Source organism: Cydia pomonella, chromosome 11 (genome assembly GCF_033807575.1).
Source record: "Cydia pomonella isolate Wapato2018A chromosome 11, ilCydPomo1, whole genome shotgun sequence".
Lineage (NCBI taxonomy): Eukaryota > Metazoa > Arthropoda > Insecta > Lepidoptera > Tortricidae > Cydia > Cydia pomonella.
In genome coordinates this window covers 21326742-21349860 of record NC_084713.1, presented here as the reverse complement: position 1 = coordinate 21349860, position 23119 = coordinate 21326742, and the positions used below count along the sequence as shown (strand labels likewise).

General features: G+C 38.4%; 2 protein-coding genes across 2 annotated transcripts in view; both read right to left on the bottom strand.

Moving 5' to 3' along the window:
• LOC133522492 (uncharacterized) overlaps positions 1–23119 on the bottom strand; it is a 440383-nt gene that overhangs the window by 8634 nt on the left and 408630 nt on the right. Inside the window, exons 11-13 of the mRNA XM_061857844.1 lie at positions 16448–16633; positions 6188–6328; positions 5232–5382 (exon numbers count right to left, since the gene is read on the bottom strand). Coding sequence (XP_061713828.1) covers positions 5232–5382; positions 6188–6328; positions 16448–16633 — 478 coding nt within the window. The remainder of the gene's footprint in view (positions 1–5231; positions 5383–6187; positions 6329–16447; positions 16634–23119) is intronic.
• On the bottom strand, positions 18462–21480 carry LOC133522497 (cilia- and flagella-associated protein 157). The gene has a single exon (XM_061857849.1). The coding sequence runs from the start codon at positions 20694–20696 to the stop codon at positions 18867–18869; it is 1830 nt and encodes a 609-aa protein (XP_061713833.1). The 5' UTR covers positions 20697–21480; the 3' UTR covers positions 18462–18866.

Genomic DNA, 23119 nt, shown 5'->3' with positions numbered 1-23119 from the left:
AATTTGATTCATATCGGCACAATATCCCTTCAGGATGTGAAATCTGGCATAGCTTGTCTGAAGCCTCAAAGCTCATTGGGTCCTGATGCTATCCCGGCGTACATTCTAAAGGGTTGCAAAGACTAGGTTGTGCTACCTATATGCCACATTTTCAACCTAGCCCTACCTGCTGGGGAGTACCCGAGTCACTGGAAGGTAACACGGGTACGGCCGATTCCTAAGTCAGGCGAAGCAACCAAGGTTGAAAACTATCGTCCCATAGCGATTCTTTCCTCTATTGCAAAGTTGTTTGAATCTATCATAAACAAGCATATAGCCTCCCTAGTGCAGCCCTATCTCTGTGACGCTCAGCATGGTTTTAGGCCCAGGCGTTCTGTCGAGACCAACCTTTTAACCCTAGTAGACTCTATCTCTGAGCATTTGGATAGGGGGATACAGGTAGACGTGCTGTACTTTGATTTTAAAAAAGCCTTTGATCGCGTAGATAACGATATACTTACTGAGGAAGCTATGTAACATCGGTTTCTCGCCAAAACTGCTCCGGTTTTTTTGCGAGTTATCTATGCGATAGGCAGCAGTACGTGCAGCACTGATGCTTCGTCTCCGATTCCTACCATACTCGCTCCGGAGTAAGCCAGGGTTCAATTCTAGGTCCTTTTCTGTTCGGCGTTATGATCAACGACTTGGCGTCTCTCCCTGGATGTGCGCGATGTCTTCTTTACGCCGACGACCTAAAGCTTGTTTATGGTCTACTACAACTTTCTGACATTGAATCGCTCCAGGAAGATATTAACAGGGTATATGAATGGAGTATCTCAAACAAACTGATTATTCACCCTGAGAAGTGCTCTGTGATGTCTTTTAGCCGATCTCGTAGTCCGCTAGTTGGTAATAACATGTTAGGAACGAAATTAATTAACCGCGTTGACACTATTAAAGACCTAGGTGTCATATTTGACCCGCATCTTAACTTTCATGCTCATATGAGAACCCTAGCTACCGAATGCTATCGGAGATTGGGATTTGTCATCCGTAACGTTCGTGATTTTGACAACGCGATTGTTATCAAGATTGTTTATACCTCTCTAGTTAGGAGTAAACTGGAGGCAGCGTCTGTGGTGTGGAACCCCCATGAGGTCACTTACGCTTTGCTTCTGGAGAAAATCCAAAAGACTTTTCTGATATTTTTATTTAAAAAAGTCTATGGGTATTATCCTTTCCTTTACCCGACAAAATATTTACTTGGAACTCTGGGTTGTAACTCCTTAGAAGTGAGGCGTAATTATGCACTTATGATCGGCGCGTGCAGAATATTACGTGGAGATTCAGACTGCCCTCAGCTGGTCTCACAGCTGGTACGCCTCCTCATCCCTTCTCTGTCCGTCGCAAAGTTCAATTTTAGGCCTCGTAATCGCGACTTACTTGCGGCTCCTAAAGCGCGCACGAAGGCGTACAGGCAATCACCACTGGTTCGTGCTTTGCACTACATCAACGCACTTCTCCAGTCGGCTCCAGACTGCGATCTTTTTGCCAGTAGTTGGAGGCAAATTTGTGAGCAATGCAAAAACCATTGTGAGGCAATGGATGACCGTCCGTCCTCAGTTAGTTATTAAGGTTCTCCTGTGTTTTGTAATTCTATTTTTCATGTATAACACAATTTAAGGATCAATACCCTTCTATTTGTGTACGGATATATAACTTAAAATAATATTGACCTACCTAGTCCCAGATTGTATTCTGTACCTGATGTGTATTTATTTATATACTTTCTGTCCTAAATTTCGCAGTGCATTAGTATATACTGTAATGCTGTGTAATTTTGTTGTTAAAATAAAAAAATATTGGCCATAGCATCTTTGCATATGATAATTGCATCGGATAAGGAGGTATTTTGAGGAATTAGTTTACAACCTACATCGAACGTGATGACTGTATAGGCCAATGGCCGAGCGGCATTTCTTGCCGCATCGATCACAGATGTGTCTTGACTCCTGGGGTCCAGCAGCTCTGCGATGTCGTTTCTGCTTGAGGTAGTCCAACTTGAGCTCTTCATACTTTACCATACCTTCCCGTAGGTTACGACGCCAGTCCAGTCTCATCTCCGCACGTTCTTCCCAACAGTTAACCGCTATGTTGAAGCCATTTAAATATGTCGCGATTACAGGAATCCTTGACACGGAGTACGGGTCGACCGGTCTTTAGTGTCGGCAATCTGTCCGAGCATGAATTCACGTGGCAATCTGTTAGGGTCCATTCTATGAACGTGTCCTAGCCAACGGAGTCGTCTCTGTTTCAGCATAGCCGTTATGCTGTTGCATAATGTCTTTGCATTTGAGTCTAAAGAAATATTAATTCATATCTGAAGGCACTTCAACTGGATAGCAACATCTAAAATTACACCAATTACATTTCCAGAGAGAAGAAAAAGAAATTCCATTACCGTTAATATCTGGGGTATCACATTGCTTTTTATTTTCCTCCAATGATAAGATGACCTACAATTAGCATAAATATTTTCTGCCTTAGTATTCAAATACAAGAAAGATTTTTTTAATACGGGTGCGTAATGTAGACCAATAAGCATTCTTTTGATTTCATATTGTTTGAATCGTGAGGTAAAAGGTGTTTTTAAATGCCATGTTTACCCATGACGCATTAGCCGTTATAATTCTAGGCTGCTATAGGGGCATGATATACTGCGTCTGATTCGCACATCGCTTCGACGTGCGAGCGGGATGTCGTTATAATACGCGCATAGCGTTGTCTCGCTCAAACTTCGGAGGGACGTGCGAATTGGACGCATTGTGGCATGCCCCTTTGTCTTCTACGTCGTATAACATGCTCAGCTCGGCCCGCCTGATGGTAAGCAGTCACCGCAGCCTATGGCCGCCTGCGACTCCAGAGGTTGTTTCATATGTTTTAATTTAACTAAGTGAATTGGGAAGTGCAATTTCTTCCATATCCCTACTAATATTAACACCTAAAATGAAAGTACGTTTAAACTGCTGAACCTATTTAGATGAAATTCGACAGTTGACAGGTGACAGTTTGAAGCCTGGAAAGGACAAAGGATAATTTTTATCAAACATTATCATCATTGGCGGCGAAATCGCGGGCAGAAACAAGCAATATATATATATATTGGTATTCTGAATAACAACAACCGTAGATATAACTAAAACCAAAGATAATTGAGTATAGAGGCGTATTGTACATCTTGTAGTCAACCAGATTTGCTGCCATCTTTCGACTCAGGACTAAAACTCTTAGAATGACATATGGCTATTTGGCCCATGTTTCTTCACGTATATATTTTCATAATATGATGAATATCAAACGGTATCGCCATCTGTTTGAGCATATTTTTTCTTTATTTTTCAGGGCAATTTATTTCTTAGACTTTATTTATTTTATACGGAGTTATATATACAGTTATATATACATAAAACATATTAATGTTTACATTTAATTAAATAGGAAGCATATTGTCGACATCTGTATTTTAAGATTCACTGTAATTTACTTCTTTGTTAGCTTAATAACGACCCTAATGGTGACATTATTTCTTATGCTGACATTATTTCTGTAACTGTAACTATTTATTTTCTACCTCAATGACGACCCGTTCTTGGTGAATTTAAAGACTTTAGTCATTTTAAATGAATTATTAATTGTCACATGTTTTTCCTATTTATATATAAATGAAATGAAAGCATTTATTTCGGACAAAAACATCCATATTATGTTAGTAATGACTTACGGCTAAGTGTGTTAGTAGAAAGTATAATTACAATTTGAAATGGCATGCAGAGACATCCAGTGAATAAGAATAGGGCTGTCCATCCTCTCAGCAATATAAAGTAAGACAAACTGACAATCACAATATAAATTCCTAAGAATTTACCACGAGTAGTTTTAAGTGAAATTGTATATTGTGAGATAAATAAATCATATCATATCATAGAAGAAGGCCAAAACAGTAATAAATAATAGCGTATATCTCGTAATTTTCAGATACATTACTCACAGTGGCCGCACATCGGACACTGATTCGACCCGTGAAACAGAATAAGAGTAACGAGGCCGGTTTGATTTCGTTTAGTGCGGTGAACCGAAAGGGTAAGGGACGATATGACGCTAATTGAACTCTTATTAAATCTCGAATTGATCTCAAATGATTTTAATAAGGATTATAAAATAATGATTAAAGCAGAGACGCTTTCCATATCGTCTATGCTTTTGCATAAGTTTAGAAGTAAAAACAAAGAAAGTGACTTTATAGCGTTAAAATGACTATAAGTATAGTGTAGACTTTATACAATGAATTGTGAGATAGATTGGAAGTCGGACCCGGGTACGTCCTTAAACTGCGTCCATAAGAGAGGTATGGGCATTGTGAATGTCATCTCGCTTTGTGTGGTAGGGCACAGCCAGTGGATGATGACCAGATCTAGAGCAGAGCCCAACTGGGGAAGTACCTCCAAAAAAAAGTGATACTAGCATTTATCACTTCCAATCTATCTTACAATAGCAAAGTTGTCACAGTTTTCAGTCTATTTTAAACGAATTTTCGAAAATATCTACGGAGTTTGGCTTGCGGCTATCGTAACATGCGCGTACAAATCTCTAAATATATTTTACAGTACATATGGTACTACTTTCCCGCACGCGTGCATATGTCGAAACTTTAAAAAGCCATATGTACTGTAAAACGGTGTACGATTCACGTGCGAATAGATAATTTGAAACTCGTGTCGATTTAAAACACTCCCTTCGGTCGTGTTTTAATATATCGCCACTCGTTTCGAATTTCCTATTTTTCGCACTTGTATCGTAAATAACTATTTTATGAACGATATCATGCTGATGTCTCCTATTTAGAGTGCGTGTATGTGCCCATTGTCAGCGATCCGATCGGCTCGCAGCTCTCTTCCCATATCATGTGAGGCTATACGTAGCATAATGAGGGCTTCCGCCAGGGTCAACACCTTACCAAGCCCTATACTGAATCACCATACACCTACCGATCTGCAAAGCGTGTGCCAGAAAGCCGCCCGTCTAATCTGCTTGATTCTTCGCTTCACCCGACTGAAGTTCTACGAGGATGTACCCTACTACATGGTACACCTCGCTACTGTTATCCTATACCATGTTAGGCTATCCTTAGCATAACTAGGGCGTCAATCGAAGGCCAAGCGCATCATTACCATACTGAACCATATTACACCTACCGATCTGCGAAGCGTGTGCCAGAAACCCTCCCGCACAGTTCTGATCCGCCTGATTCTTCGCTTCCCCCGACCGCAGTTCTACCAGGATGTGCCCGCCGCCGGCGATCTCGATTGCGCCGCTGCTGTCTGTCGTGGTTTCCACGTCTCCAACCTGGGAAATATAATCATTAAGTTCCTACTAAGAGGTTAACAGTACTACTATGTTAGTACTCTGACATTGGGGACCTTTTACATCTCCAGATTTAATGTGTTTTTAACCATAGAGACTATACATCTCTATTGTATTGTAGTAATTATTTATTTTAAGATTATTATAATGTAATGTTTACCCGGGTATTGGTTGTTGTATTTATAAATGTTGTTATGTATTTTTCATGTCACTATATGATGTTACTATAAATGTTGTATTGATTTGTAAAAGAGCCCTTGAGGCCTACTTGCAGAATAAATTTTTGAATTTTGAGTTTTGAATTTTGAACTATTTTCTATTCATAATTATAGATGCGGAAAGTTTCTGATCTGAAAAGTTGGATGACTTCTGGAAATTTACAGGACAGGTATAAAAGGAAGAACTAGGAAAGTTTTGAGATTTTCCAATGGATTTCTTACTATATTATCTGGTATGAAATTTTCCATCAGCATATAATTGGTTGTTAAATGGGAAGGTATGTACAGACGCCATCAGATATATCGACGCGGCCAATATGTTCACAAAATTGCAACTAAACTCTGGGCAATCAATGCGTCAAAGTAAGCCTGTGCAGATATTGAGCAGTTTGGCTGCTTTTATATATCTAGTGGCGACTGTACGAGTATCTTACCAGGGCAGAGCTGTCCGGTCCGGTCCATCCCAAGAAGCGAGCAGAGAAGAACCAAGCGAGTCGCCATCTGGAGTTCTCAACGCTTGCACAGCAGCCGTACCGCTTCGAATCAAAGCAAACCTTGGAGTATCTTACCACGGCAGAGCTGTCCGGTCCATCCCAAGAAGCCAGAAGTGGAGACCCAAGCGAATCGCCGTCGCGAGCCCTCAATGCTTGTCCGGCACACGGCAGCCGCACCGCTTCAAAGCGAAGCCGGACCACCAAACCTTCTTCGGCCTGTGAAATATAAAAGTAATTATAAGACATCCTTTATTTGTAATTGTTATCTACGATTTTAAAAATGGGAACAATAAAAAAAACATACGGTCACGATGTAAGGGGAAATAATACAATGACTAACAAATTCGGAATTGGAATAATAATCTTTTTCTTTTTAGGGTTCCGTAGCCAAATGGCAAAAACGGAACCCTTATAGATTCGTCATGTCCGTCTGTCTGTCCGATTATGTCACAGCCACTTTTTTCCGAAACTATAAGAGCTATACTGTTCAAACTTGGTAAGTAGATGTATTCTATGAACCGCATTAAGATTTTTACACAAAAATAGAAAAAAAAAACAATAAATTTTGGGGGTTCCCCATGAAACTCAAAAAATCTTTTTTCATCAAACCCATACGTGTGGGGTATCTATGGATAGGTCTTTAAAAATGATATTGAGGTTTCTAATATCATTGTTTTCTAAACTGAATAGTTTGCGCGAGAGACACTTCCAAAGTGGTAAAATGTGTCTCCCCCCGTAACTTCTAAAATAACAGAATGAAAAATCTAAAAAAAATATATGATATCCATTACCATGCAAACTTCCACCGGAAATTAGTTTGAACGAGATCTAGTAAGTAGTTTTTTTTAATACGTCATAAATAGTACGGAACCCTTCATGGGCGAGTCGGACTCGCCCATGGCCGCTTTTTTGAGATAGAAAGGAATTGCCGGTCAGTTCCAGGAGTCTAACTTACGGGGTATTCTTAGAGTTTAGATTGCGTGTTAGAAGTTCCTTTTCCATAAAATCGATGGAAACTTTTAGCTTTTGCCTGCCCGAGTACGCACAGTTTATTCGAAAGCCACGAGGCAAGACTGCAAAGTTCCTACTCGTTCTTTGAAACTTCAAATTGCAGTTTCACCCAGTTCCACGTTTGTTAGGTTTGATTTTTTCTTCGTATTTTGGTTGTGTGTCCATTTCCATTAATAAAAAAAAAATATTATAGGACATTATTACACAAATTGAGTAAGTCCCACAGTAAGCTCAATAAGGCTTGTGTTTAGGGTACTTAGACAACGATATATATAATATATAAATATTTATAAATACTTAAATACGTAGAAAACACCCATGACTCAGGAACAAATATCCATGCTCATCACACGAATAAATGCCCTTACCAAGATTTGAACCCGGGGCCATCAGCTTCATCGGCAGGGTCACTACCCACTAGGCCAAACCGGTCGTCAAACTAAACTAAACTAATTAACTACATTAATAAAACATTAGCTTTATAAACATTTTTTTATATACTTCATCGGTGGAAAACAAGCATACGGCCCGCTTGATGGTAAGCAGTCTCCGTAGCCTGCAACTCCAGAGCCTTTATAAATGCAAAACTTAAATAATAGGTGCCTAAGGATAACTTTAGGCAATTAAATATATACCATATTTTTGACCATTTTTTATCAGCTTTTCATTAAAATTAATAGGTTTAAGGAGCTCCTCATTCTGGTCGAAATAGACACGAAATCCAAATTTTGAACTAAACAATGTACGTAAATTCCCATTTAGTTACGAAAATTCCATACGTTTTTGGAACTCAGTGGAAGTTTTGTAGGACATACGTATACGGTAAAATTGCGCTCATGTTATACAGAATAGAAAACTTTATCTACACTTCAAATAAAATAAAAAAAGAGAAATAAGAAAAGGACTGCAACAAAATAAAAAATTTCCCTTTCAGGAAGAATTGCTGTGTCTGGAACGTTGCAAGAAGGCGTTTATGTATAGTAATACCTACCCACCTAATCAAATATAAATATCCAACAATAAGTCTGCGAGTTTATGAGTAATGAAAACCAATTCAGGATGGAACTACCAACAACAGAACTACTTACATAAAACCAAACATCTTCCAAAAGTTACGAAGATTTCTCCAATAAGTTACCTATAAGATTTACAACAGCCTACGGCACTTCAAGGCTTTGCCGTGTCCTATCTCTGATGTATCGAAAAGATTTTTCAGTTAATATTTCGCGAGGCTCGAAGCGTTATAATGATAATTATAATAAATTTTCAGTATTTTCAACGAAAGGACAACTTGAAATTAGCTACGATAAAGAAAAATTAAAAAGACAATGTTACATTAAATCAACCTAGTCCTCGAGTAGCTTATAGATCCAGTAGATAGCATATTTTAGGGTTCCGTACCAAAAAGGTTCAAAAGGTTATGGTGCGACTTTGTCCGTCTGTCCGTCTGTCTGTCTGTCACATAGCTAAATATCTCGAGAACCACTTAAGCTATCGATTTGAAATTTGGAATAGTTATGAACAACGCTAACCCAGACACGTTGAAAGTAGAAGCTGCAATTTGGCAAGGAGACATTAATTATGCATGGCGACAGAAATTTTGGGTACCTCACATACAAAATGACCCATCTTAAAGATTATTATCCGTCTCTTCCTTCCTTCCGTCCGCGTTACTGGTTATCACTTTTGGCAAGAATAATATAGCATTGTATATATGTAGGTATATAATTATGTAAGTAGTATGTATGTATATGCATTGTCTTACTGTTGTAGACTTAAATTTTAAAGGTATTGTCTCTACTGCTATTTAGTTTTAATTTAGTTTTTTTGCACCTCCTAATTAGTTAAATTAAAAGTTTCATTTCTCCACTACCTAAAGGTTGTCTGGAAGAGATCGCTCTGTAGCGATAAGGCCGCCTGTTGTTTACCTCTATCTTTATGTATTATATGTGTTTCCATATACATTTATTCTGAGGTTGTGCAATAAACATGATTTGTATTGTAAAATGTTTTTTTTTTGCTTTGACCCAATAGTGTGTATCGTTAAGTCTTTCAAAACGAATACGGGTCTCCAATAACCATTTTTTGATTAAGTTAATATTTTCGGAAATAGTCGCTCCGATAAAAAAAACATGTCCCCCAAAATATATGAAAGAAATCGTGACACAAAAGCTTAGTAAATACTTTCAATGAAAACTATAGCGAACATGATCAGTCCAGCTGATTTTGAATTATTGCAAATAATCTTCTCTTCTTAATAATAATACGTACAAAGTGCAAAGCGCTGCAAAGGTACTTATGCTTGTAATAGTTGTAATATACCTACATCATACTTACTAATTAATAGCCGCCATTTGGCATGTTCTAATAAAATGGTAACTACCAAACACTGAGCATGGCCCGACATGCTCTCGGTCGATTTATTTAGCATTAGAAAAAGACTACCGGTCCTTTGACGACCGGTTTGGCCTAGTGAGTAGTGACCCTGCCTACGAAGCTGATGGTCCCGGGTTCAAATCCTGGTAAGGGCATTTATTCGTGTGATGAGCATGGATATTTGTTCCTGAGTCATGAGTGTTTTCTATGTATTTAAGTATTTATAAATATTTATATATTATATATATCGTTGTCTAAGTACCCTCAACACAAGCCTTATTGAGCTTACTGTGGGACTTAGTCAATTTGTGTAATAATGTCCTATAATATTTATTTATTTATTATTTATTTTACATGATATTGACGTGTCTCTTTGTCTATAACCTTCAGAAAATAAGCCTCTCAGACTACCTACATACTTATTTTATCTTTTATCTTATTTCGCCAAGGTTCTCTCACGTAGCGCACTTAAGAGGGCCGACCTGGAAGTTTCTATTTCTTTTGTCATTTCACGAGAAGTGGCCATGGGACTTGAGTTCTGTAAAGGCCTTTATCAATTGGGATACAATATGTTATTTAATTTACAGTACATATGGGGCTACTTTATAGCACTAGTGCGAGAAGTAGCATATTACGTTACTGTGTCGAACATTTAAAGGGCCATATGTACTGTAAAACGTTGTACGATACATGTGCGAATAGGTAATTCGCAACTCGTGTCGATTTAAAACACTCCCTTCGGTCGTGTTTTAATTTATCGCCACTCGTTTCGAATTTCCTATTTTTCGCACTTGTATCGTAATGTACTATTATATGCATCCTATCTACGGATGAAAGGCGGAATTTGTATCTATGACAATATAAAATCAAGTGCCCTAATTTATTTGCACACTTTTTGACAAAGTGATTTATCCCCGTTGTGGGACTGACATAGGCGGTATATTCCCACCAGATGGGAATAGGCGCTACATACAAATCATTCCCATCTGTGCCCGCCTCTTGGGGGTCATCCATTAATTACATCACACGTTTAGAGGGAGGGAGGGGGTCAAGAAAATGTGACATGTTGTGATAAGGGGGAGGGGGGAGTCACAAACTTTGTGACGTTACTTTAACTTCAGCATCGGTAACCGAATATGTATTTAAAGATTTTTATTCGCTGCACAGTAAAATAACAAGTATTTTGGAACGATAATCGTTTTTAAATTTTCTCCCCTAATCAGTTTTGGGTTTGGGTTATAAAATTACTAATATTCCTTTTATCAAAAATATTTTGATGAAATTTTAATTCTATTTACCGTTTTCGTTGAAAACAAAATTGCCAAAAATGTGACGTCACGTGGTGAGGAGTTTGCTAAATGTGACCATGTGTGACAAGGAGGGGGGAGGGTTCAAAAAACATACGTAAACATACCCTTGTATGGCGGTAGTCACGTGGGGCGGGCACAGATGGGAATACACCACATAGGCTACTTTTTTTTCCACATTGGAAATTTCCCAAGTTCTAACACTGAATTCCATCTGCCATCATTTATATGTATAAAGAGCTAATTTGTAGTTTCTCATGGTAAAATGCGCTCTATTTCAAGGAAACTTATTAATCTACTTAAGATAACGCTAAGAAAAATATTACTATTACATAAATAATAGTCTAATAACTGCTCCGGGATCACTGCTCCAAGAATCACTAACAAACTATGAACAAACTCAACATAATGTCGATATTAGTGAACAGGAACAGGCGAGGCATTGCAACTTTGAAAATTCTGATTACAATTTGATATTGATGTGATATTACAAAATCATCAGAAAATGCCTATCCATCATAACTATTAGAGGACGAGGAAGACCGCTTACCTCATGGACGAAAACTATTGAGAACGATATGGATAGCCTCAACTGACGTAAGGAATACGCTCAGAATAGAACTGCCTGGAAATTCAGAATAAGGAAAGCCGACCCCGTGTAACGGGAAAAGGCGAGGAGGAAGAAGAAGAAGACTAGCAGAAGTTCATTTTTGCTCCTGTCAAACCAGGGTTTGGACATTACCTGTAACTAACTACTTACATTACGTATAACAGAGTGTTTTCTCCAAGGCTCGGAACCGGTTTATTATTCATACAAAAAATACCGGTATTATTACGTTATTTTTCGTTCTTTGGTTTATTATTACATTTTAATGGGACTATCTAATAATGCGAAGTTGTTGCTTAAAAACATGATCCAGTCCTACGTAAAGCTATTTTGGGATTTAAAAATAAACCGGTTCCGAGCCCTGGTTTCCTCTAACCATAGCCATACTCTATGAGACGAATATGTGGGTCACATTGAACTACAGAACTGGTATTATGCGGCTATTTGGACCCGGGTGCGTCCTTAAACTACGTCTACAAGAGAGGTATGGGCGTTGTAAATGTCATCTCGCTTTGTGTGGTAGGGCACAGGAGCGGATGTCATTCCAGATCTAGAGCAGAGCCCAACTGGAGAAGTACCTCCACGTTACAGAAAACCGCAGCCAAATGACACTAGACCCTACTCATAGTGTTGTGTTCCTGCCGGTGATTAAGTTTGCCAGAGCTCGACGAGGGTGCGGAGTGTTAGGGTCGGTAACGGCCATGTAACTCCTCTGGAATTGAAGGCGTACATAGGCTACGGAGACTACTTACCATCAGGCGGGCCGTATGCTTATTTGCCACCGACGTAGTATTAAAAAAAAGCTAGAAATCACGAATAAATTGGTAATTCCATAAATGATATCAATTTAACTTTATGATCGACCAAAATGATTCATTGTTTCGGGGTTATATTGCACTGAAAGAAATGTTTGCACAACTGTAACAAAAGTTTGGTTACTGTTTACACAAAAATTGGGACTTGCGAACTATGTGTTATATGTTACAAAACCGTGTTTGGCTATCAGTGTTCAGGTACTGGGTATACACTACAAAATAAGTTTGTAAATTTATGCAAAGTTTATTTTCTTATAACCGTAGTTTATTTATTTAGTAAAGTTACAAAACCAGTTCAGCTATCTATTTTTTTCAGTGTGGTTCTATATTGAAAGATGTTCAATAGGACCTCAACTTGTTCTTCTCAAAGTATGACTAAATTTTAAAAACCACCTTCTCCAATAAAAAAATCATTTTATACCAAAATTACCGTACATCGTTTTGAGAAACAGCTGATACTCTTCATAGTGCTGGATCTTCATTAAACATAGCTTAGATTTAAGAACTACCACAAGGAAACTCGTTTTCACAATCAAATATTGCACCGAAATTGGGCCATCCGCTTGAGAGCTACAATGCCATAGACAGACTTTTTTTGCGTTGTGGGTTAAAAATACCCTATATTGGTGCGAGCGTTACCCACTGAGACTAATATTCAATCAATATCAGATTTCACAAAGTTCGATTGCCTCTCCAGGAAAGCCCAACTTGGAAGTGCTGAACTTTTAATGATTCCCGCCCTCATTGAGTTTGTATCGACACATTAACTCATAGAGGGCGCGTTTGGACTGACCAGTCGAGGCAAGTTTAAGAGCTAGTGGACCAACCAAGTGGCTAGAATGAGGAAGTGAAATTTAAACGCAACTGTGAGCACTGGCTCCCAAGCTAAATGGGAGATATTGACTGAACTTATGCTTGTGTACCTGCTTCTTTAATATCTTAAAAGGTACTACAATCCCCCCCCCCCCTTAAAATAAATTTCTATGCGGGGAATCAGGGTCAGTTTTATCTGCAGCTGACTGATGTACATTTTAATGACGCCACCTTCAACTATTGTGGGAGCAAATCAACGTGGGGACTGAAAGGACAAATTATGTGAGGACATTATACATATTGTCGATACATGAATCAACGAGCACATTCACTTTAGCCCTAGGCCTAATCCCAATGGTTATTAGGTTTCACTTATCAGGGCTCACACATTGCGAGTTAACTGACTTGTCGTTGCAAAATCTCAGCAGCAAGCAGCTTTTTGTCGTAATTAATCATGATAGACTTGAGTTCTTTATGTTCCACAAATGAAAAACCCTTTAAAAACTTTTCAAACATAATTTTACCGTCAACCTAAAACAGCACAGCGGATGTCATTCCAGATCTAGGGCAGAGCCCAACTGGGGAAGTACCTCCGTCTTACAGAAAATCGCAGCCAAATAACACTAGACCCTACTCATAGTGTTGTGTTCCTGCCGGTGAGTAAGGTTGCCAGAGCTCAACGAGGGGCGGGAGGGGGTTAGGGTCGGCAACGCGCATGTAACTCCTCTGGAGTTGCAGGCGTACATAGGCTACGGATACTGCTTACCATCAGGCGGGCCGTATGCTTGTTTGCCACCGACATAGGATAAAAAAAAAAAAAAAACAATGTTCCATGCATTAACTTACCTACGAATCTACTAAAAAAATAAACGTTTATTTACGTATCATGCCTTAATTATAACTATTTACATTATTCTTCTGCCAAACCACAGAGTGGTTTGTTGGCAGACGAGGCTCCTGTAATAATTATGTAAGCTAGGTAGTTTATACGTCTCTACTTAACCCTTTACCGCTTTACTAACCTACGTCTACTCGTATGTCATGTGAACGCAGCACCTATCAGGATGCAGCGAGGCTAATGGGTCCGTCAAATGGGAAACAATCTCGGCTAACTCAGTCAGCGTTGCCCCCGGCTAGGGCACACGTGCGGGGCATATAAAGGTCGCAAGGGAAAAGAGAACGGCGGGGTAAAATGTAATTTGTTGAATGTTGTGTTTTCTGTCAAATGGGAAACAACCTCGACTAACTCAGTCAGCGTTGCCCCCGGCTAGGGCACACGTGTGGGGCATATAAAGGTCGCAAGGCAAAAGAGAACGGCGGGGTAAAATGTTGTAATTTGTTGAATGTTGTGTCTTCTGTCAAATGGGAAACAATCTCGGCTAACTCAATCAGCGTTGCCCCCGGCTAGGGCACACGTACGGGGCATATAAAGGTCGCAAGGGAAAAGAGAACGGCGGGGTAAAATGTAATTTGTTGAATGTTGTGTTTTCTGTCAAATGGGAAATAATCTTGGCTAACTTAGTCACCGTTGTCCCGGGCTCGGACATATTGCAGGGCATATAAAGAAGCAAGGAAAAAGAGAGCAGCGGGATGAAATGTCAGTATGTTGTAATTTGTTAAATGTTGTGTCTTCTGTCAAATGCGAAACAATCTCGGCTATCTCAATCAGCGTTGCTCCCGCAAAAGAACGCAAAAGAGAACAGCGGGATAAAATGTATGTTGTAATGTCAAAGGTTGTATTTTCTGTCAAAGAAACAATTCCCGATATCTCAGTCAGCGTTGTCCCCAGATCGGGCACGTACATGCACATGACCTACGCAAGTTATGTTGTGTCTTCTGTCAAAACAATCCCGGCTATCTCAGTCAGCGTTGCCCGGCTCGGGCACGTACATTAACAACGCAAGTTATAAGAGAAAAGCGGGTAAAAATGTTACAATTTTCAATCATAATCACACAAACAGTCTCAATAACCTAACTCGGTGAGAAATAGTACTCTGCTTCCGGGTACGTACGGCGCATAAAAGAGAATAGCTGACTAAAATTTAGGTTGTTGTTTTGTGTCAAATGTGAAACAATGGATAACTCAGTCAGAGTTGCCTCCGGCTGGGACACGTGTGAGGCTCGTAAAGTTCACAAGTTAAAAGATACAGCGGTAAGTTTACGAAGCTTGTATCCTTATTAAATAAACAAGCATATTAAGAGACTGCAGATACGCTTACGTCACTTTATTCTTATATCATTAAGAGCATGTTGACGTATACCTAATCATATCACATAAGTACGTAATCTCTTTATCAATCAATATGATTGCTGTCGCCAAACGGATGGATTACCCTCCTTTTATTAAAAGGCCACAAAGACCGACCGGATAATCAGGGGATCAGTAGGCCGAGCACATGATTGGCGCGACAGTATCTCGCGGCGAGATAGACTACCCGTCTTTTTCTATGTTAATTAAAGAGGGAAGGGTAGTCTGGAAGTCGCAAGCATCATGCTGATATGAGATTATTTCGTGGCACTTTCTCCGTCCTTCTATATAAATTATTTGCGAATATATTATTTATATTCTTATTGCTATTTTACAAAGCATCAGTAATAATACATGGTAGTGGGTTAATGGTATTTAGTGCTTGTTACTTGCACCATCGGCATTCACCCGAAAGCTATTATGTTAATGAATTGACAATCGCCTGTAGGAGACCCATTATCCGATATTTTCGCCGGACCGATGCCGATGGCCGGGCCGAATCGATTACACGAAATTATTGACAAACTTTCAGATCAATTGTAAAGCAATTACTTAGGAAGACATGTAACCGACAGAATTTCGGTATTAAATAAGAAACTTTTTATTTAAACTATCATATTAGACATGTTGTATGGTTGTATGTTTTAAGAAGCCATACATTTTGCGATAACTGGATACGCGCTTGTCAACCTAGTTATAATGGATTCCGTTCCGAAATCTTATTGCGGTGGTATTTCTGGACCGATACAACTTTCAAACCTTCAAGAAACGAGCATATTCCCATCCAAAATATATATTCCATCTCAAAGGCCGGCAACGCAGTCTGCTCGTTTGGCTACTATATCATTAAAAAAAACTTTTCGAAAGTTTTGGAAACTTTCCGCAACTTGTACATCTGTAGGTACAGTCAGTATCAAAAGCAAAGGATCATACTACACGTCAAAAGTATCTACCTACAGTACCTACCTTTTTCTAACAGCTTAACTAAAACAGACATGTCTCTATAAGTCTCGAAAATCGATCTGGAAAACGTCTCTGCTTAGTAACTGTAACTGTTTGTGGGGCTTAGCGTAATTAACTCGAGCCCCAAAAAGCACGCATTCTGTGCATATTTCAACTACGCGAAAGGAAGAAAGTGAACGTGCGCATAAGTGTTACCTGTAATAGCCAGAAGGATCGCCCCGGGCAAGCCTTAGCAGATCCAGCCAGCAATCTTGCACTGGGCGCCAAATGCAGCACACATCCGCAGCGACATTGAGGACCCACTTCAGACACCACCATGGAGGAGTCTCCTGCCCAGGGCTTGGTGGCACATTCGCAGGCTGCTAGCTCCACAGCTTGACCCTGGGGAGAAATGATCCATTAATATGAATACATAGGTTCTAATTCAACGTTGAAATCATAATGACGGTAGGTAGGTACATTAAAAAAAATGCTTTTTATATGTACCGTCGTGTTCAGACTATAAGATAATAACTAAAGTGCCTACAGTATAAGCTAGTTTAAAAATATGTTTACTTTATCAGTGTACCGTCACGTTTGAAAATATCGATACGAAAAAAGTGCTAAATATATGGATACACGACTTTATTGCCCCCATATATTAAGGTAGTGTATACATATTTTTGGCACTTTTTTCGTATCGATGTTTTCAGACGTGACTGTACGCTATCAAACATCTTTATGCGCTTATGGCTGTGCTCTTGGTAATAAAAGTCAATCTGGGGAAGATCGACATATAATATGAAAGTTTTGGGTTGCAAGGACGTCATAGAGCAAGAACTCTCGTAATCGTATACGTACGTCGCTCAGACACAGTCAGAAGGGTCAAAATTCAGATATCAGAAATTATTTGCATTGATACAGTATGGAGATGTTATAATACAGTTTTAAAGTTCATGTATCTAGCTGCTTGTATACAAGCGTGCAATAATCCGTAATATTACAAATAATAAATTTAAATTAATATAAAATGTCAAATTGATTCTTTTCGTCGTCTTGTTTTTTGTCCCCATAAAATGTGACGGAGTGTAGCTTTTTGTATGAAATGAAATTAAGTTTTAATTTTTCTCATGGTAAATGTTATCTACACCTAAAAAGATATGCAATAGCACTCATCTTTTTTTTATTCTACGTCGGTGGCAAACAAGCATACGGCCCGCCTGATGGTAAGCATTCTCCGTAGCCTATGTACGCCTGCAACTCCAGAGGAGTCACATGCGCGTTGCCGACCCTAGCATTCCCCCCTCCCCCTCGTTGAGCTCTGGCAACCTTTTATTTGATAAAATACAGAAATACAAGCGTGACAGAGTGGTCCGAAACAAGACAACGAAAATAATTTCGATCCAGAAAAGGAGACTTTCGCTTCTTCTGTTCCTACGACCTACTGTAAGATGTGTACAAACGCTAAGAAGCGACGAAAGAGCATGTAGACGGTCTTACCTGATAAACGGTGTTACCTACATTGACCTTCAGTTCTGATGAGATTACACTTGTATTTTTTGAACTGTAAAATATGTTTCGTAACTACTGTCAATTAATTTTATCTAAGTCTGAATATCGCTACCACTGTGATTTAAACATTTACTATTGAAGTCTGTTAAGTGAAGGCAATAATTATTTGCAAAGGCACTTTGAACTTGTAAGTGGAACTAAAATAAAGTGAAGAAAAGGCATATTTACTTAGAACCTAGTCACTCTGAAAGGAAAACTTTTCTTACAGCGCCTAAGACAGTTGTCGTTTAAAGTTTATTACGACAAAGCACTCAAGTGCTTCACGGCACTTCACACCAGATGCCAGCACTCTCTCGCGCTCCTAACTTGTGATAGCCTATAAAAACATTAAAAACTATTAAGGTAGAAGGTATTAGTGCTCGACGCTGCACTAGTACTCGACATGGGCACTTTATGTCAAAGTGACAAGAATTAAGTTCGAATACAGAAAAATCTTCGTTGTTCAAATTTAACCTATATTTCCATGAAATAAAGTGCCCATGTCGGTGACTAGTGCAGTGTCGAGCACTAGTACTTCTACCTTATGTAATGCCTTTACTCGCTCTTAAGGGGGAAGTAGACTTGTGTATACAATAACGTGATCGTCAATAATATAGAGAAATACAAACAATCATAATATACATTATTTACATAGTATACAAGCATAAAATATATTCTAAAACAAAATAATTGATTTATAACTTATTTGTAAGAAAAAAGTGAGTATGTACAGTGTGAATCGGCAACTGGTAAGCCAGTACGGTACAGAGAAATTGGCATCGCACGAGTTATTTTAAGAACACTTTCAGACTGCTTGCATTCTATAAAACAATCCTTTAAGATACATTATGAAATATGCAGTACCGATGAAATTGATAAGAACAACGTTTATAAGTGTTATAGGGTTTGTGTCACTAACCTTCATGACTTTAAAGAAGGGTTTTAAATTTGCCACCAATGATGATGGCTGACCAATGAATTAACCTTAACATTGTTCTAACAAAATTTATTTGTATGAATTCATGTAAACATTACTTTTACAAAAATACGTTTCATGTCGAACACACTCTAATAAAAAAATCCATTATTCTTCCTTTTTCTCCTCCTTTGTTTCATCTCCATCTCCATCAACCGTCTTAGCTTCCGATTCCTCGCCTTCTACCGTTTCCCCTTTCACATGCTCCCCTTCCCCTTCTCCCTCTACCCCCTCTCCTTCCACTCCCTCCCCTTCGATATGTTCTGTCTCCACGTCTTCCTGAATCACGACTGTCTTGGACTTTAACATTTGAGATCTCATCTGAGATTGAGAGTAAGCCAGATCTTTCAAAATAGACTTCTGTATCTCTAGTTTACTCTGCTCTAACATTTTCTCCATATCAGTAGCTTCGTCAACAGATTCCTCTTCGCTCTCACTGGACTCGCTAGATTTAGTTGAAGTCGCGAAGGACATAGCGCTTTCCTTGGCTGGAAGGTCAACATCAGAAGAGAACGGTATAATCTGTATACTTGGAACAGTCTTGACACTTCCAAGAGTTGACGTTGAAACTGAAGGTGTCACTGAAGCGCGTTTAGGAGATCCGCGTGAAGTTTTAGATGCCGTACTCGGTATAGATGTTACTGATTTCTTTGCTACTCGTTTTGGTACGAAACCGAGGTCTCCCTCTTCGTATACCTTTCCGAGGGATGCTAGCGAGTCCATAGATTCAGCTCGCAATGCGTCACGATATTGAGTCACGATGTCCAGAAGGCGCGACAGCAGTACTTGTCGATCCATAATCTCTCTAGTGGTGTCTGTGACAGCCCACTGGTCTAATTTAAGAGCCGCTTGTATAGCTATTGCCGCTTCCCTCAAAATGTTCTTCATTTTCTTAGACTCTTTGGCAATCTTTGACGCTTCTACGAGAGATTTATTTTGCTCATTTAATTTTCCATGTAAGTTTTGTTCTAGTATTCTAACTTGTAATGATAAGCTCTCATTTTCTTTCGTCAGTTGTTGTATTTTTGTCTGCAATGAATTCAGATCGAAGTTACGTTTCTCCATTAGCGCCTTGTCTTTCTGCATATTTTGGAATGCTGTAGTAAGTTGATCGATTACTTTCAGTTGTACGACACTTTTGTTAATAGCTTTGTCTCGCTCTTCCTCAGCAAGCTCCATAGCTACACGAGCAGCTTGCTCACTTTTCTTGTAGTTTTCATTCTGCTCAGCAAGTTTAGTTTGAGTTGCCAATATGTTGTCCAATTCATTATTAATAGCTATATTTTCTCTGATGACTCTGTGCGTGGATGCTGCGATTCTCAGCTCTGTAGCATCTTGGAAATCTTGCGCCAGTTGTAGAAGTCGCCCTTCCATTTCCTTCTTCAACTTATCTTTCCCAACTACGAACTTCTTTTCAGCGTCATATATTATTCTCTTATACTTCATCTCCTGGTCTTTGAAATCTTGTTCTTGTTTCTCATACTTCCTCATTAAATCATCTCTTATAGCTCTGAATTCCTCCAGCGTGTTAAGTTTACCAGCTAAAAGCTTATTTTCTGACGTCAGCTGATCCTTCATAATAGTGAAGTTCCTCTCTAGTTCTGCGACAGTCTCCTTAAACTGCGCTGTTTCCATTTCCCTAGTTTCCTCCAAGCCTTTAACTTTGTCTTTAAGCTCAATATTTTCTTCATTTTTATTGTTCAAAGTTTTCTTCAAGTATGCTATGATATCGGCTCTGTCTTCGTCCAATTTGTCGTAAGCTTTTTGCAGCTCTTCATTCCGAAGTTCATACTCATCTACTGCTGATCGGAGCCTAGCAACTTTTCTATTAGCCTCAGCTAATTGGAGCTCTAAGAACGTTTTCTCAACTTCGGTAAACGCACCTGGCCTCACTGCTGGCCCTGCTTCAGGTTTTCCTTTGTCTTTTTTCGGTGCCATAATTCACTATTGTAATGCGGAAAGTACAAAAAATATTGTTTGTTGTGACAGCGGTAGATATTGACAAAACTGCTAGACGGTTGCTAGGTTACGATATTTATGGGCGTATTTGCTTAGTGATAACCTCGTTGAAGGGTCGTTATTGAACGACGTATGCCAGAAGGAATCGGGGAAGAATGAAGTTTGGCATAAACTTAGTTCATTATGCGTAAGATAAATAGGCATTTGAATGCTTTCCACAGCTTATACCTTCTTCGTGTTTACTGATCGGCATACTATGCGAAAGTTTATGTGTTTACCAAGATAGATTGGAACAGCGTATGTTTTGTTTGTCAATGAGTTATATTAGGCAGGTAGTAAGTAAAAGTTGCCCTTTGCTAATTTATCAAACTAAACATAAAAGAGGCAAAAAGCAACGCAATATTCTCTAAAAAACTGAAGACAATGTTAATGGACCTGGCGTGTTACACTGTCTCAGAGTTTATCCAAATGACCAACCCGTTGACCCTAACACATCAAATACCAATAATAAATAATTAATAAGAATATATATAAATGTATAATGTAACTCTTATCATTAATAAAACTAAATGTGCTTAGGTGGATAGTTATTTATTATTGACAACCTCCTATTTTTTGGTGGGCTTATTTTGAAAATAAATTAACCTAAGTGTATTTCTACCAATGTAATTATCTTAAGATAAAGTGATATATGTATAATGTAAAGCGATTAATTGAACTGTTTGACGTGTAAATATGTTGTGTTTATAAATAAACGAATAGAAAAAAAAATGAAAATCTGATTTAAAGTTATTATTTTAGGATATTATGTAATCATTATTTTTAAAAAGACCTAATCATAACAGACTTTCGTATTATCAAACATATCATTCACTGGATATTTTAGTTTAGTGTTAATATATTGCAAAAAAATATTTTAACCTCTGTAGGTGCAAGATTTCTTACGCCAACTGCGCTCAAGTACAGTTTAATTTCAATGTGCACTGGGTGCGTAGAGAAGATGCTAATCATTAACGCTTCGTATATAACGTGTCATTCATGACGACACGTGCCTTGAATCGTAAAATGATGTTATTATAGGTCAGATTTGACCGCTCTGCGCGTCATCGTGAATGAAACGAACTATCAGGCTGACGTAACTAGGAACAAAAAAAGTTTTGTATGGAGTTTGTTTCGCACATCTTAGCCAACAAAGAAAAAGAAAACGTCAGTGCTATTTATTCGAGCTTAATGCTATTTAGCGAGTTTGTTACAATGCCACCGAGAAAACGGTTTACTAAGTGTGAAATATGTGACAAGCGAGCCACTCGAGAAAATCACGAAAAAAGGGATTTTATGGCGCAATTTCCATAGGATAAAGAACGGTACGTATTACTTTAAATACTGTTGACCTTATTTTGGTGCAGCAGGCTTGAATCACATCGAATATTTGATATTTTATATTATTTTTAGTTGTGAACTAGGGATGTACTAAAACTATCGATAACTGTATGTTTTTTTGTATATCAGTGTAAATAATTAAAGAAAATATGTGAAATTTCCTGAGAACTTGCATGCAACACAAAATTAATTCGTCGAAGATTTTCAGTGGAAAATTATCTATCAGCTATGCATCAATGACCATTTTTTTATTTAGTAATTATTTAATATATTAACCTGTAAAATGTAAGTAAATTAATCTCTCTTTTTATGATAAATAAAAAATATTATACGACATTATTACACAAGTTGACTTAGTCCCATAGTAAGCTCAATAAGGCATGTGTTGTGGGTACTTAGACATCGATATATACATATAAATACATAGAAAACACCCATGACTCAGGAACAAATATTCATGCTCATCATACAAATAAATGCCCGTACCAGGATTTGAACCCGGGACCATCAGCTTCGTAGGCAGGGTCACTACCCACTAGGCCAAACCGGTCGCTCTTGCCAAATCGTGTAGTAAATGTGTGGAACTCTCTACCAGAAACTATTGTTAGTGCACTGTCAGTGAACTCTTTCAAAAATAGACTAGATACACATTTTAGAACATTAAAAAGTGCTAAATAAACACAAGTGCTGCGATATACACGCATCAGCTCCAAGAGCTGCTATTGTATCAAATAAAATAATAATAAAATAAAACATTGATAAAGGGTTGTTGATAATTTGATGCCAAAAAAACATGATGTTCCATTATAGGGGTGTTTACTATATGTAGATAATAAAAAATGTTGTTAGACATAGGTACTTGTTTTTTGTCTGTTTGTATATTTAATTTGTTGCTACATTATCGCATAGGGTTCAGCCTGTAATGATAATTGTATGTGTGGAAATAAAATAAATAAATGATTTATAGATGCATATTAGCCCTAAATAATCAGTTCAGCATCTCATTACCAAACACTTGGAAT